General features: G+C 50.2%; 1 protein-coding gene across 2 annotated transcripts in view; it reads left to right on the forward strand.

Moving 5' to 3' along the window:
• Nucleotides 1-5,552: 5,552 nt before the first annotated feature.
• The window catches only part of LOC127587075 (protein YIF1A-like), a 31,138-nt gene continuing 22,333 nt past the window's right edge, over nucleotides 5,553-14,357 (forward strand). For both annotated transcript variants that reach the window (XM_052045255.1, XM_052045254.1), the window contains exons 1-2: nucleotides 5,553-5,681; nucleotides 12,535-12,758. In XM_052045255.1, coding sequence (XP_051901215.1) covers nucleotides 5,654-5,681; nucleotides 12,535-12,758 — 252 coding nt within the window. In that variant the 5' untranslated portion in view covers nucleotides 5,553-5,653. The remainder of the gene's footprint in view (nucleotides 5,682-12,534; nucleotides 12,759-14,357) is intronic.

Raw genomic sequence — 14,357 nt, forward strand, 5'->3', positions numbered from 1 at the left:
TACTTGTCTACCTGTGTTGCACTTTCCCTGTAACACTGTATTCTGCATTGTTTTGTGCATGCAAAAGTGCAAGCTTTTCACTGCATCTCAGTACATGTGACAATAATAAACCAATTACCAATCCCTCACCTGTATTTCTCCATGGGAGAAGGGTGCCTGCCAACCACAGCATACCCTACCACTTCACTGTGCCTCTGTCAATTTCCCCCAGGCACAAGAAGTGCAACTGCTGCTCAGATGAAGAACCAAGCCATAGAGAAGCAGGAAGAAGGGCTAGAGGCCAAACAGCAGCACCACTAAGTTTGGGAAGGCTTACAGACGGAATACCAGCAGAAGAGTCTGCAGTCCAAATGTTGACTTCAAACTCTTCTTCCAGAAATCCCAAAGCACTTTGTGAGAAACAAAGCATTTATGAAGTGACAATAGAGAAAGGCCCCGCAAGGGTAATGAGAAATTGCCAGATAGTCTACTTTTTATTGGTGTTGGCCATTGGGCCAAGACAACCGGGAGAATACACCCCTGATCTTCTTACAGTGGCAGTTGTGGCAATTTTTTACGTTTACCCGTGAGAACAGATAGTTCTGCCGATGCAGCCTTTCGTTGTACTGGGATGGTCAGCCTGGAATTCTGTACTCAAATCCCTGCAGACTCAAACCTATGACCTTCTCACTCAGAGGTTGGAGACAGCCTCACCAAACACCAAAACCCTATTTGGTAACAAAAACAATCAAACTGTTGAAAACTCACTGCAAATGCCCGGTTACCAAATCTTATCTCCAATACATCTACTGCAGGTTTCCAAACCACTATTTATTTAGATATTTACTTGGTCTATTGTCTCCATTATCAACTGCTTCTGAGTCATACAGAGATACACTACAGAATCTAGAGCAACAACTGTGGGGTGGGGGGGAGTGGGGAAGGAATCGTCGGTGTTTCAGGTCCTGATGCAGGATTTTGACCTGAAACATCGACAATTCCTTCCCTCCCACAGATGCTGCTCGACCCGATGAGTTCCTCCAGCAGATTGTTTGTTGCTCCAGATTCCGGCCTCTGCAGTCTCCCGTGTCTTCGGCACAAACAAGCCCCTTGTCCCATCGAGTCCACCCTGAATATCAATCACACATTCACACTAATCCTACACCAATCCCATTTTACTCTCCCCACATTCCCATCAACTTCCCCCAGTTTCTACCACATCAGGCCTTCCTACACATTGCAATTCATAATATTGTTACAGCATAAGAGGCCACGTGATCCATCGAGATTACGCCACCTCTTAGTAGAGCAATTCTCTCAGTCCCATTTCCCCGCAACCCTGCAAATTATTCTCTCTCTAGTGCACTTCTAATGATATTGGTTTATTATTGTCACACGTAGGCACGGTAGTGTAGCGGTTAGCGTAACGCTAGTACTACGCCAGTGACACGGGTTCAATTCCGGCCACTGTCTGTAAGGAGTTTGTACGTTCTCCCCATGACTGTGTGGGTTCCCTCCGGTTTCCTCCCACATTCCAAAGACGTACGGGTTAGGAAGTTGTGGACGTGCTATGTTGGCACTGGAAGCATAGCGACATTTGCAGGCTGCCCCCCCCAGAACACTCTATGCAAAAGATGTGTTTCACTATGTGTTTCAATGTACATGTGACTAATAAAGAAATCTATCTATCAATATAGTGAAAATCTTTGTTTACGTGCCATCCAGACAGATCATGCCATACATAAGTATATTGAGGTAGTAAAAAGGAAACAGAATGCAGAATATAGTGTTGCAGCTACAGAGAAAATGCAGTGCAGGTAGACAAATAAAGTGCAAGGGCCACGACAAGGCAGATTGAAAGATCAGGAGTTCACCTTTACTTTGTCAGAGGTCCGTTCAAGAGTCTGATAAAGCAGTCCTCGAGTCTGGTGGTACGTGCTTTCAAGCTTTTGCATCTTCTAACCGATGGGAGAGGGGAGAAGAGAGAATGACCAGGGTGGGAGGGGTCCTTGATTATGTTGTCTGCTTTCCCGAGGCAGTGGGAAGTGTAAGCAGAGTCAATGGTGGGGAGGCTGCGTTCAGAATTTCCGTCTGAGGGCGCTGACTGACTCTTCCATTAACCCTCATGGCAGCTAGTTCCAGATCATGAATACTAGTCATAGTCATATAGCACAGAAGCAGGCCCTTCAGCCCATCATGTCCACGCCTACTAACAAGCACCCATCTATACCAATTCCAAACTCTGTGTAAAAGGTTTTGTCTGCACATTCCCCTTGTATGTTACCAAGTGATTTTAAGTTTATTGTCATGTGATAGGTCCAGCAATCCTTTATATCAAGACTTTTGACAGGATTAGATGACAATCTAAATAGGTTGAGAATATTAAAAGTCATTCCATCCCTTGTGCCTGTTCAACCACCCACTCTGTATCTGTTCATCCCCCTAATGTCCAAAATCTATTGATTTGCCTCGAAAAAACTCAGCAACAGAGCCTTCACAGCTCTCTTGGTTAGAGAAGGCTTGCCTTTCTCCGGGTAGAAATAATTCTGCATCGAGTGCAGAACTCTGATAAACTGCTCAATGGTTTGGCACCTGGCCCACCCCGTTCTGCTCCCCGCACGCCCTTTAAACCCATTGGGGCCCCATTCCCATGTTCTCTCTAAATTTAGAGATTTAGACATTCAACAACTGGAATAGCAGTTCTGCACTAGACGCAGGGAAGATGTTCTCCCCAGTCAGGGTATCTAGAACGAGGAGTCAAATCACCAAGATGAGGAATAACTTTTTCAGTCAGAGGCAAACCTCCTCTTTCCCAGGTCCGCATTCCCGTGTTCCCTTTAAACACACCAGGGCCCCATACCTGTGCTCCCTTTAAACTCACTGTGGCCCTGTTTCCCCTGCTCCCTTTAACCACACTGGTAATCCCATTTTCTGATCCCTTTACACTCACTGGGGCCCCATTCCTGCACCCCCTTTAAACTCACTAGATTCACTAGAAGGTTTCTATATAGAACCATAGGACACTACAGCACAGAAAACAGGCCATTCGGCCCTTCTAGTCTGTGCCAAAACTTTATTCCTCTGGTCCTATTGACCTGCACCCAGTCCATAACCCTCCAGACCTCTCCCATCCATGTATCTATCCAATTTATTCTTAAAACTTGAGTGAGCCCACACTTACCACGTCAGATGGCAGCTCGTTCCACACTCCCACCACTCTCTGAATGAAGAAGTTCCCCCTAATGTTCCCCCTAAACCTTTCCCCTTTCACCCTAAAGCCATGTCCTCTCGTACTTATCTCTCCTAATCTAAGCCTACTTGCACTTACTCTGTCAATACCCCTCATAATTTTGTAAACCTCTATCAAATCTCCCCTCATTCTTCTACGCTCCAAGGAATAAAGTCCTAACCTGTTCAATCTTTCCCTGTAACTCAACTCCTGAAGACCAGGCAACATTCTAGTAAATCTCCTCTGCACTCTTTCAATCTTACTGATATCCTTCCTATAGTTAGGTGACCGGAACTGCACACAATACTCCAAATTTGGCCTCACCAATGTCTTATACAACCTCACCATAACATCCCAACTCCTATACTCAATACTTTGATTTATGAATGCCAGGATGCCCAAAGCCTTCTTTACAACCCTGTCTACCTGTGACACCACTTTCAGGGAATTATGTATCTGAACTCCCAGATCCCTTTGCTCCTCTGCACTCCTCAGTGCCCTACCATTTACTGTGTATGTCCTACCTTGATTTGTCCTTCCAAAATGCAACACCTCACACTTGTCTGCATTAAATTCCATCTGCCATTTTCTGGCCATTTTTCCAGTTGGTCCAGATCCCTCTGCAAGCTTTGAAAGCCCTCCTCGGTCCACAACGCCTCCAATCTTAGTGCCATCAGCGAACTTGCTGATCCAATTTACCACATTATTATCTAGATCATTGATATAGACAACAAACAACAATGGACCCAGCACAGATCCCTGAGGCACACCACCAGTCACAGGCCTCCAGTTTGAGAAACAATCATCCACTAGCACTCTCTGTCTTCTCCCACACTGCCAATTTCGAATCCAGTTTACAACCTCTCCACGGATACCTAAGTGTCTGAATCTTCTGAACTAACCTCCCATGTGGGACCTTATCAAAGGCCTTACTAAAGTCCATGTAGACAACATCCACAGCCTTTCCTTCATCTACTTCCTTGGTAACCTCCTCGGAAAAATTCTACAAGGTTCGTTAAACACGATCTACCATGCACAAAGCCAACATTTTCGTGCATAACATTTTTAAAAACAAATTAATAGTATGTTGGGGTACAAATAGAAGTAAAATCTGATAGTCTGGAAAATCTGACAGTCCAGCACCAGTAAAATTCCAGATTATCGGACTCCAGCCTCCCCTTCAGGGATTCTGTCTACACTTCCCGCTGCCTCTGGAAAGCAGCCAACATAATGAGTAGCTTACTCAGAGAGTGGTGAGTGCGCGGAATGGGCTGCCGGAAATTGTGGTGGAGGCTGATACAATAGGGTCTTTCAAGAGACTGTTAGATCGGTATATGGAGCTGAGTAAAATAGAGGGCTATGGGTAAGCCTAGTAATTTCTAGGGTAGGGACATGTTCGGCACAGCTTTGTGGGCCGAAGGGCCTGAATTGTGCTGTAATTGTTCTATGTTCTATAATCAATTACCCCTCCCACCCCCGTCATTCTCTCTTCTCCCCCTTTCCTCAGGCAGAAGATACAACAGCTTGAGAACACGTACCACCAGGACAGCATCTATCCCGCTGTTATCAGACCCTTCAACGGACCTCTCATACGCTCAACGATGAACTCCTGATTTCCCAATCTACCTTGTCATGGCCCGTGCACCTTATTTATCTGCCTGCACTGCACTTTCTCTGTAACTACAACACTATATATGCAATATGTTATTGCTTTTATCTTTGTACTACCTCAGTGTACTTATGTTTGGAATGATCTGTCTCAAGGGCATGCAAAACATAGCTTTTCCACTGTATCTCGGTATATGTGACAATAATAAATCAATTACCCAATTTTTACTGCCCCTTGTTAAGAACTCTGTTCACTTCACTGACAACCCCTCTGATCCTTTCAAACTCAAGAACAGGCTCGATCTGCTGAACGTGTGCCCAGCTGAGAAGCTGCCCACCCCAGGTCCTATTTTCCTGTACGGCCAAAAATAACATTGTGACATCCCCTTTAAGAACGGATCCCTTTATGCGCATCACAACGAACCCGCTCGCTTTCGCCAAGGCTCCGCGTTTGTTTCTGCCTGGCGGCCGTTCTGAGGACGAGGAGGATGTTCTGTGAGGGAAACCGCGGTTCGGAGTGCCGCCCCTCGCCCCCCGCCCCGGGCCGGCGCCATTCCCGCTCACCGGCCCCGTGGATCTGACTTCGTGGCAGCCCCGCCGCCGCAGCGCACTGCGCCTGCGCCGCCCGGATCACCCAAACCTGACGCCCGCAGAGCCGGTGCAGATGGACGTCACTCGCGGCCAATAGGAAGGCGGCGCCGGGCTGAGAGTGTGTGTGTTTAGTGGGCGGAGGGGGGCGGGACCTGGCGCTGGGTTAGGTTTGGTTGAGAGAGCGCAGGCGGCGCCAGGAGGGGGAGAGGTCGCGGCCGGTGGCGGTGGCGCAGGCGGGAGGTGGACATGGCTCAGCACGGCGGCTACCGGCAGCGTGAGTGTCCCGGCGATGGGCCCCTGTCCCACTGGGGGATGATGGAGGGGGTGCAGAGGAGGGGAGACAGGGAGGGAGGAGAGAGACAGGTTCAGGGGGATCTGGAGAGGGAGGGAGGGAGGGAGGGGAATGAGGGAGGGAGTGGGGAGGGGGATCTGGGAGGGAGGGAGGGGAATGAGGGAGGGAGTGGGGAGGGGGATCTGGGAGGGAGGGAGGGGAATGAGGGAGGGAGTGGGGAGGGGGATCTGGGAGGGAGGGAGGGGAATGAGGGAGGGAGTGGGGAGGGGGATCTGGGAGGGAGGGAGGGGAATGAGGGAGGGAGTGGGGAGGGGGATCTGGGAGGGAGGGAGGGGAATGAGGGAGGGAGTGGGGAGGGGGATCTGGGAGGGAGGGAGGGGAATGAGGGAGGGAGTGGGGAGGGGGATCTGGGAGGGAGGGAGGGGAATGAGGGAGGGAGTGGGGAGGGGGATCTGGGAGGGAGGGAGGGGAATGAGGGAGGGAGTGGGGAGGGGGATCTGGGAGGGAGGGAGGGGAATGAGGGAGGGAGTGGGGAGGGGGATCTGGGAGGGAGGGAGGGGAATGAGGGAGGGAGTGGGGAGGGGGATCTGGGAGGGAGGGAGGGGAATGAGGGAGGGAGTGGGGAGGGGGATCTGGGAGGGAGGGAGGGGAATGAGGGAGGGAGTGGGGAGGGGGATCTGGGAGGGAGGGAGGGGAATGAGGGAGGGAGTGGGGAGGGGGATCTGGGAGGGAGGGAGGGGAATGAGGGAGGGAGTGGGGAGGGGGATCTGGGAGGGAGGGAGGGGAATGAGGGAGGGAGTGGGGAGGGGGATCTGGGAGGGAGGGAGGGGAATGAGGGAGGGAGTGGGGAGGGGGATCTGGGAGGGAGGGAGGGGAATGAGGGAGGGAGTGGGGAGGGGGATCTGGGAGGGAGGGAGGGGAATGAGGGAGGGAGTGGGGAGGGGGATCTGGGAGGGAGGGAGGGGAATGAGGGAGGGAGTGGGGAGGGGGATCTGGGAGGGAGGGAGGGGAATGAGGGAGGGAGTGGGGAGGGGGATCTGGGAGGGAGGGAGGGGAATGAGGGAGGGAGTGGGGAGGGGGATCTGGGAGGGAGGGAGGGGAATGAGGGAGGGAGTGGGGAGGGGGATCTGGGAGGGAGGGAGGGGAATGAGGGAGGGAGTGGGGAGGGGGATCTGGGAGGGAGGGAGGGGAATGAGGGAGGGAGTGGGGAGGGGGATCTGGGAGGGAGGGAGGGGAATGAGGGAGGGAGTGGGGAGGGGGATCTGGGAGGGAGGGAGGGGAATGAGGGAGGGAGTGGGGAGGGGGATCTGGGAGGGAGGGAGGGGAATGAGGGAGTGGGGAGGGGGATCTGGGGAGGGCGGGAGGGGGATCTAGGAGGGAGGGAGGGAGTGGGGAGGGAGTAGGGAAGGGGATCTGGGGAGGGAGGGAGTAGGGAGGGGGATCTGGGGAGGGAGGGAGTGGGGAGGGGGATCTGGGGAGGGAGGGAGTGGGGAGGGGGATCTGGGGAGGGAGTGGGGAGGGGGATCTGGGGAGGGCGGGAGTGGGGAGGGGGATTTGGGGGGAGAGGGATCTGGGGAGGGAGGGAGGGGGGAGGGGGATCTGGGGAGGGTGGGAGTGGGGAGGGGGATTTGGGGGGAGAGGGATCTGGGGAGGGGGATCTGGGGAGGGAGGGAGTGGGGAGGGGGATCTGGGAGGGAGTTGGGGGCGATCTGGGTAGGGGGTGGGGAGGGGGATCTGGGATGGGGGTGATCTGGGAGTGGGAGTGAGGGGGTTTGGGGGGGAAAGTGGGGTGGGGAGAGGGAGGAGGAGAGGGGGATCTGAGGAGTGAGGTGGAGGGGAGGGATCTAAGAGGGGAGGGAGGGATCTCAGAGGGGGATTTGAGAGGGATGTTGGGGAGGGGGAGTGCATCTGTGGGGGGGATCTGGGAGGGGGACGGAATCAGAAGAGGTAGGGTGAGAGGGGGATCTGAGAGGGGGGAATGGGATCTGAGAAGGAGGGTGGATCTGGGAGGAGGAGAGGGGGATCTGAGAGGGGTACCTGAGAGAGGGGAGGAGGATCTGAGAGCGGTGAGGGGGATCTGAGAGGGGGGAAGGGGTGCATGGAGAGGGATGGGGTGCAGGGAGGGAGAGGGAGGGGCTGCTGTGAGAGGGGGTGGGGTGAAAAGAGAGGGAGCAGGGAGGGGTTTGGGATGTGGAGGCGGGGAGTTGTGTGGGGAAGGGGTGGGGTGGGGAGGGGTTGCAGGTAGGGGTACAGGGAGGGGGAGGCAGTGTGGGGACGGTGACGCGAGTGGGTGCGGGGGTATGGAGGTGGTGGGGGAGTGAGGAGTTAGGGATTGGGTGTGGGACAGTAGAGGGAAATGGTGCAGGGGAATGGGAAGGGCAGTATAGTGGAGAGATGGGATGAAAAGGAGAACAAGTTACAGCAGAGGAGGCTGGTGTGGAAGGGGGAGGGATGGGGAAGTGGGGGGAGATGGGGGAGAACATGGTGGCAGGTCTTTGTGGGGTTGGGCGGCAAGCCTTGAAGTTTATTGCGAAGTACCAGTGGGTGAGGCAGCTTTTGCCATCAAGGGAGAATAAGTTGGGGTATGGGTGGTAATACAGAGTGACACGCTGCACTGTGGTAAGGAAAGGGAGATCGGGATTTCTGTTGCACCTTTCATTAGCTCAGGACACTCCAAATCTCGTGAAGCCACTTGTGTGTTTGAAGTTTGGTCTTTGTTGCAGTGTGGGTAATGTGGCAGACGACTGGGGTGCATAATCTTCCACAAACACAAAAATATACCCAGATCAAATATGGTGTAAGTACTGGGTAGGGGAATCAGAGAGATCTCCCCTCTGTGACCATGGGATCTATTGCATCTGAGAAGACCTGGATGGAATCTGCAGTGCAGTAGCTGTCCTTCTGGGGTAACAGGGCTTGAACCCAGAACCTTCTAACTCTCAACTTGGAGGAAAATGTGGGGGATGATGTGAGGGAGGGGAATTGTAATAATATCTACAACTGAGGCTCCCACGGACAACTTGAATTGGGCGCAGTATTGCGTCCACATGTATTGCAGTTCCTATAATGGTAATATGTCCCAGGACACTTCACCAGTGAACTGAAGAAGGGTAAGGAGGTTCCTTTCTCTTTAAACTTTGTGAGAATTGTGTAGTTGTTGTTTAACCTTCACCACACTCCCTTCCAACTATAAAAGTACGGGGTAAGACCCTGGAAAAATTGGACCAGTTCTGTATTTCAGGAGATACCTCTCAGTGAAGGTACACGTCAATGGTGAAATTTGCCACTACCTTCAATGTGCCAGCAAAGCAGTTGAGGAAAAGGATGTTTGAAGATCAAACCTGGCACATGGTGAACAACATCCCCTGCAACCCCCCCCCCCCCCCAATACACTTCTGAGAACAAGACTATCAGTAGCAGACACCTCAAGGCACCAGAAAGATACCACCGATGCTGTCAGGGTGAATGAGCCAGAGGCCAAAATTAAAGCAATGCAGAGCTTTGACTCTGTTCCAAGAGTCAAAATTTCCCATGTTCTGGTCAACCCAGTGATGGTCTAAAGCTTGGAGGGTCTTGGTCCCAGACTTGGATCCTAGCCTTCAGTTCCTAGTTTGTGGGATCTTCATCTTTGGGACTGGTATCAGGATCAGAGAGAGGGAGTAATTGATGGCTTGGATTCTGTGGAGTTTGGTTCTGGCTGTTAGATCAGCTGAATTGGAGCCAACTAAGCAGCCAGGTACGGTATGAAGATCTCTTCCCATGATAGAGCTTTGAATAGAGTCCCGATACACAGTCTTGACCTGGAATGCCAACATGTAACTCTTGCCTCCACAGGTGCTGGTTGATCCGCTGAGTTCTGTTTTTTGTTCTTGGAATAATCTGTTTGGGAATCCGTTGGTAATTTGACTGATGTGGCTTGCCTAATGCAACCCGCTGAGTGTAGCTAAGGCCACAGAGCTGGGGACGTTGGCCTGGGAGAGGACGCTGTCGGGTCTGGTTATTTTTGAATCCACAGGTTCTTTCAGGAGTCCAAGAATGAGTTGAAAACCACTTGGTGCTTCATAAAGTTTTATTGGAAAAGTTTAAAACAAAGAAACAGTCACAGAGCTCATGGCACTAGCTTTACTACTGGGGGATGAGCTGAGACAAAGGAACTAAAATGAGCTAGGGGGAGGGGGAAGCGAGTGAGTCACAAAAAAAACGACACCTTTTATACCTGAGATAAGAGGTATTCCTTGTATAACAATAGTCCAATCAGAAAACCTATTAGATACCTGTGGCAAAATCAACCAATGAGAAAACACGTATTCACCTGATAAGCTAAGCGGTTATACCTTGTACAGCCAGTTGAGGTGTATTAAAGACCATACATGTCAGAAAAACAAGTCGAATCCAACGGCACTGACATATGATTGTTTATCCTTCCAGTGGAAGGCTTGGAGGATTCTGCAGGGACAGTATTGGTGGTGTCTTTCTGGTGCCTTGAGGTGTCTGCTATCGATAGTCTTGTTCTCAGAAGCGTATGGGGGGCAGGGGACGTTGTTGACCATGTGCCAAGTTTGATCTTCAAACATCCTTTTCCTCAATTGATCAAAGGCTTTGCTGGCGAATGGCAAATTTCACCATTGATGTTTACCTTCAGTGAGAGGTATCTCCTGAAATACAGAACTGGTCCAATTTTTCCAGGGTCTTACCCTGTACTTTTATTGGTATTGGTTTATTATTGTCACTTGTACCAAGGTACAGTGAAAAACTTGTCGTGCATACCATTCGTACAGGTCAATTCATTACACAGTGCAGTTACATTGAGTTAGTACAGAGTGCATTGATGTAGTACAGGTAAAAACAATAACGGTACAGAGTAAAGTGTCACAGCTACAGAGAAAGTGCAGTGCAATAAGGTGCAAGGTCAACAACAAGGTAGATCGTGAGGTCATAGTCCATCTCGTCATATAAGGGAACCGTTCAGTAGTCTTATCACAGTGGGGTAGAAGCTGTCCTTAAGTCTGGTGGTACGTGCCTTCAGGCTCTTGTATCTTCTACCTGACGGAAGAGGAGAGAATGACCCGGGTGGGTGGGGTCTTCGATTATGCTGGCTGCTTCGCCAAGGCAGCGAGAGGTAAAGACAGAGTGGAAGGCAGTGTGGTGAAGGTTATACAACAACTGCACGATTCTCACAAAATTTAAAGAGAAATGAACCTTCTTACCCTTCTTCAGTCTACCAATCACCAACTGGCCCCTGTCTCACAATTCCCCCTCTCCTCTTTATACTGGCGATCTTCCCTCTCCACTCGCAACCCTGATGCAGGGTTTCGACCTGAAATATCGACAGTTCCTTCCCCCCCCCCAACCCTGCCCCAGATGCTGCTCCACCTGTTGAGTTCCTCTAGCAGACTGTGTTCAAGGACCCTCTATGACACCTCCAGCACCGTGATTGAATCTTGCAGCCAAAAAGATGGTGCTCGTTGAATCAGCAGTGCCTGTGTCAGCTTTTCCAACGAGCCCAGTAATTAGTATCGCTGCCCCTGGAGCTCCCTCCATCTCTCTACAGCTTCATCCTTCCCTGCTTCCTTTCAAGATGAATTAACGTGTCTACTTCCAGCACCCTTCCAGGCAGTGCGTTGCAGATCACAGCATTGATGGTGTGTGTCTAGTGACCAGCTCTTGCTTGTACAGATTGCGCGTGCTTCTGATAACTTGAGTTAAGCTGGCCAGACAGCACCCTGGAGGGAAGGTTACAGAGAGCAAGAAAGGTTATTTTGGCTGTGAAATGTTTAGTGTAGTTTTTTTTCTCTGAGGGAGTAAAAGATATCTTGGCTTGTATTTGGACACTGCTTTACCTAAAGAGTATGCATTCTGTTGAATCTCCCTATGGAAGGTTATTCTGTGCTACATGGAAAGTTTTTATTTTACTCTATATCTTTTGGATATGTACCAGCTGGTTACCATGGTAGGTATTTGAACATTGCATTATTTAAAGAGTATTCATTCTGTTGAATCACCCTTCCCAAGGTTATTATATGGATTTTTAAAAACTATACCACCCAGTTACCGTGGCAATGTTCTACAACAACCTTAAGAACAGACAGCACTGTGACCCTGGTGATTATACCAGGGGAATATTTGCCTGGCTATTGCAGTAAAACATACAGCTGTGGTATGTAAACCAGCAGGAGGAGGGAAGGCTTCTAGCACTTGAATTAGTTCATGTACTTTTTTTCTTCTTCGTTAGCCAAGGTAGAGTAAACCTGAAATGAATCTCAGAAGAAAACTGAAATGAATTGAAGATTTGGAAATGTATTCAGCATACAGGCCATGAACAGTGTTGAGGGAAAGTAGATCCAGAGAACATGGATTGAGGCAGAGAATTTGTGGCTTTCAGTGTGGTGTTGGGGTTAGGTACTTCTCCCTCTGCATTAGCATGCCACTTTAGCATTTCTCTTTGCACTACCTCAATTTGCGTGACTGTACCGTTCTGTTGTCTTTGCGCTCGTTGTATTTACTATCGCCATGTACACTGTTTACTCTGTGAGCTTCACGCGAGCAAGAAATTTCATTGCACGCTGGTTTATCTGACAGTAAGCAATCCAAATCTCTCGGTGGAGAACCTGAGGGCAACCAGTTGTTGTCCCGTAACCTCTGCAAAGTCCAGAGCATCACCTACTGAGAGCAGGGATTAAAATCGCTGGTCTTCCCTCTTGACTGTACAGAGCATGTGGGCACCACCATTTTATGACCTCCACAGCGGTGGCTGATTTATGATCCTGCTGCGTCTTTGGTTCTTTAATAAAACCACCGACTTCTGATGAGGGGAACCTGTGCTTTTACTTCCTAGCTCCCAAGCAGAGGCTGCGAGGAATGAACACCAACATGATGGATCCCAACCAGCTCTTTGATGACACCAGCGCCTCCCAGAACCCGCAGCCCACTGGCTATGCCATCCAAGGGATCGACGTGGGGCTTCCAATCAATAACTTTCTCGGTGAGCCTGTGGCCAACGTCGCCATGGCCTATGGCACAACGATCGCTAGCCAAGGGAAAGACATGGTTCATAAAGAGGTAGGTGCCCCTGTATAAATGCCATGAAAATTAGTTTTTTTGCAACAGGAGCACAGTACATTATATTGGAGGAACAAACAATCTGCTGGAGGAACTCAGCGGGTCGAGCAGCATCTGTGTTGGTGGGGGGGGGGGGTGGGGGGGGAGGAATTGTCCACATTTCGGCTTGAAGCCCTGCATCAGGACTGAGAGCGGAGAGGCGAGATGGCCGGTGTAGAGAGGAGAAGGGGAGTGGCAAGAAAAGATTACAAGGTGATTGGTGGACTGAGGAGGGGTACAAGATGACCGGCAGGGAGGGGAGGTGAGCCGGGGTGGAGTTGGAACACAGTGGCAGGTAGAGGCAGAGGGAGAGAGGGAAAAGAAAAAAACAAGGTGGAGGTATTGGAGGATGTGGGATTTGCTCCGAGTTTTTTTCAGTTTGGTAATGGAGAATGTGATTTAAATGCCATTATTGAAATACTTCTCACAATATAAAATGGGTGCTTTCTTGTTTTTTTGGTGCGAGATCTCGCTCACATTGACAAATTCATCATTTAATGTCCATCCTTGAATGTCTGTAGTCCTTCTGGGGAAGGTGTTGGGTGGTGAGTTCCCGGATTTAGACCCAGTATTGATGACAGAGCAGTGACACGTTTCCAGATCGGGACGGTGTGTGACCTGGGGCGGGAACCTCTGGTCGTGATGCCCTGTGCCTGCAGCTCCTGTTCTTCATGGTAGATGTTATAGATTTGGATGATACTATTGGAGCAGACTGGGTGAGTGACTACAAATGGATGAAGTGACAGATACGGGCAGAGAAATGGCAAATAGAGTTTAATCCGAGCAAGTGTGAGGTGTTACACTTTGGGAAGCCTAATGTAAGGGAAAAGTATACCGTTAATTGCAGGACCCTGATCTTGGGGTCCAAGTCTGTAGCTCCCTGACAGTGGCCGCACAAGTAGATAGGGTGATAAAGAAGGCATATGGCATGCTTGCCTTGGTCGGAGCATTGAATAGCAGGAAGTCACATTGCAGCTGTATAAAACTTCGGTCAGGCCACACTTGGAGTATTGTGTGCAGTTCTGGTCGCCCCGTTACAGGAAGGGTGTGGAGGCTTTGGAGAGGGTGCAGACGTTCACCAGGATGCTGCCTGGATTAGAGAGTTTGAGCTATAAGGAGAGGTTGGACAAACTTGGGTTGTTTTCTCTCGAGCGGCGGAGGCAATAGTGGCATTTAAGAGGCTGTTAGATAGATACATGAATATGCAGTGAATGGAGGGATGTGGATCATGTGCAGGCAGAAGAGATTTAGTTTAATTCAGCATCGTGTTCAGCACAGATGTTGTGGGCTGAAGGGCCTGTTCCTGAGCTGCACTGTTCTATGAATGTTATTGTCACTGACTACTTTAAACAGAAGTAGGTGATTTAATCACTCGTTCACAGCTCTACAATAGCACTGAATGCCAGAACAAACACATCATCAGCACCTTGTCAAAATCTATGACGTAAAAATATTTCATTTTTCTCATTGTCTATTCTGGGTTTTATGCTCCAAAAGAGCTTCCTAGTATCCCTCTCCATCAGATAAGATTTCTTTATTAGTCACATGTACATCGAAACA

This window comes from Pristis pectinata, chromosome 38 (genome assembly GCF_009764475.1).
Source record: "Pristis pectinata isolate sPriPec2 chromosome 38, sPriPec2.1.pri, whole genome shotgun sequence".
NCBI lineage: Eukaryota > Metazoa > Chordata > Chondrichthyes > Rhinopristiformes > Pristidae > Pristis > Pristis pectinata.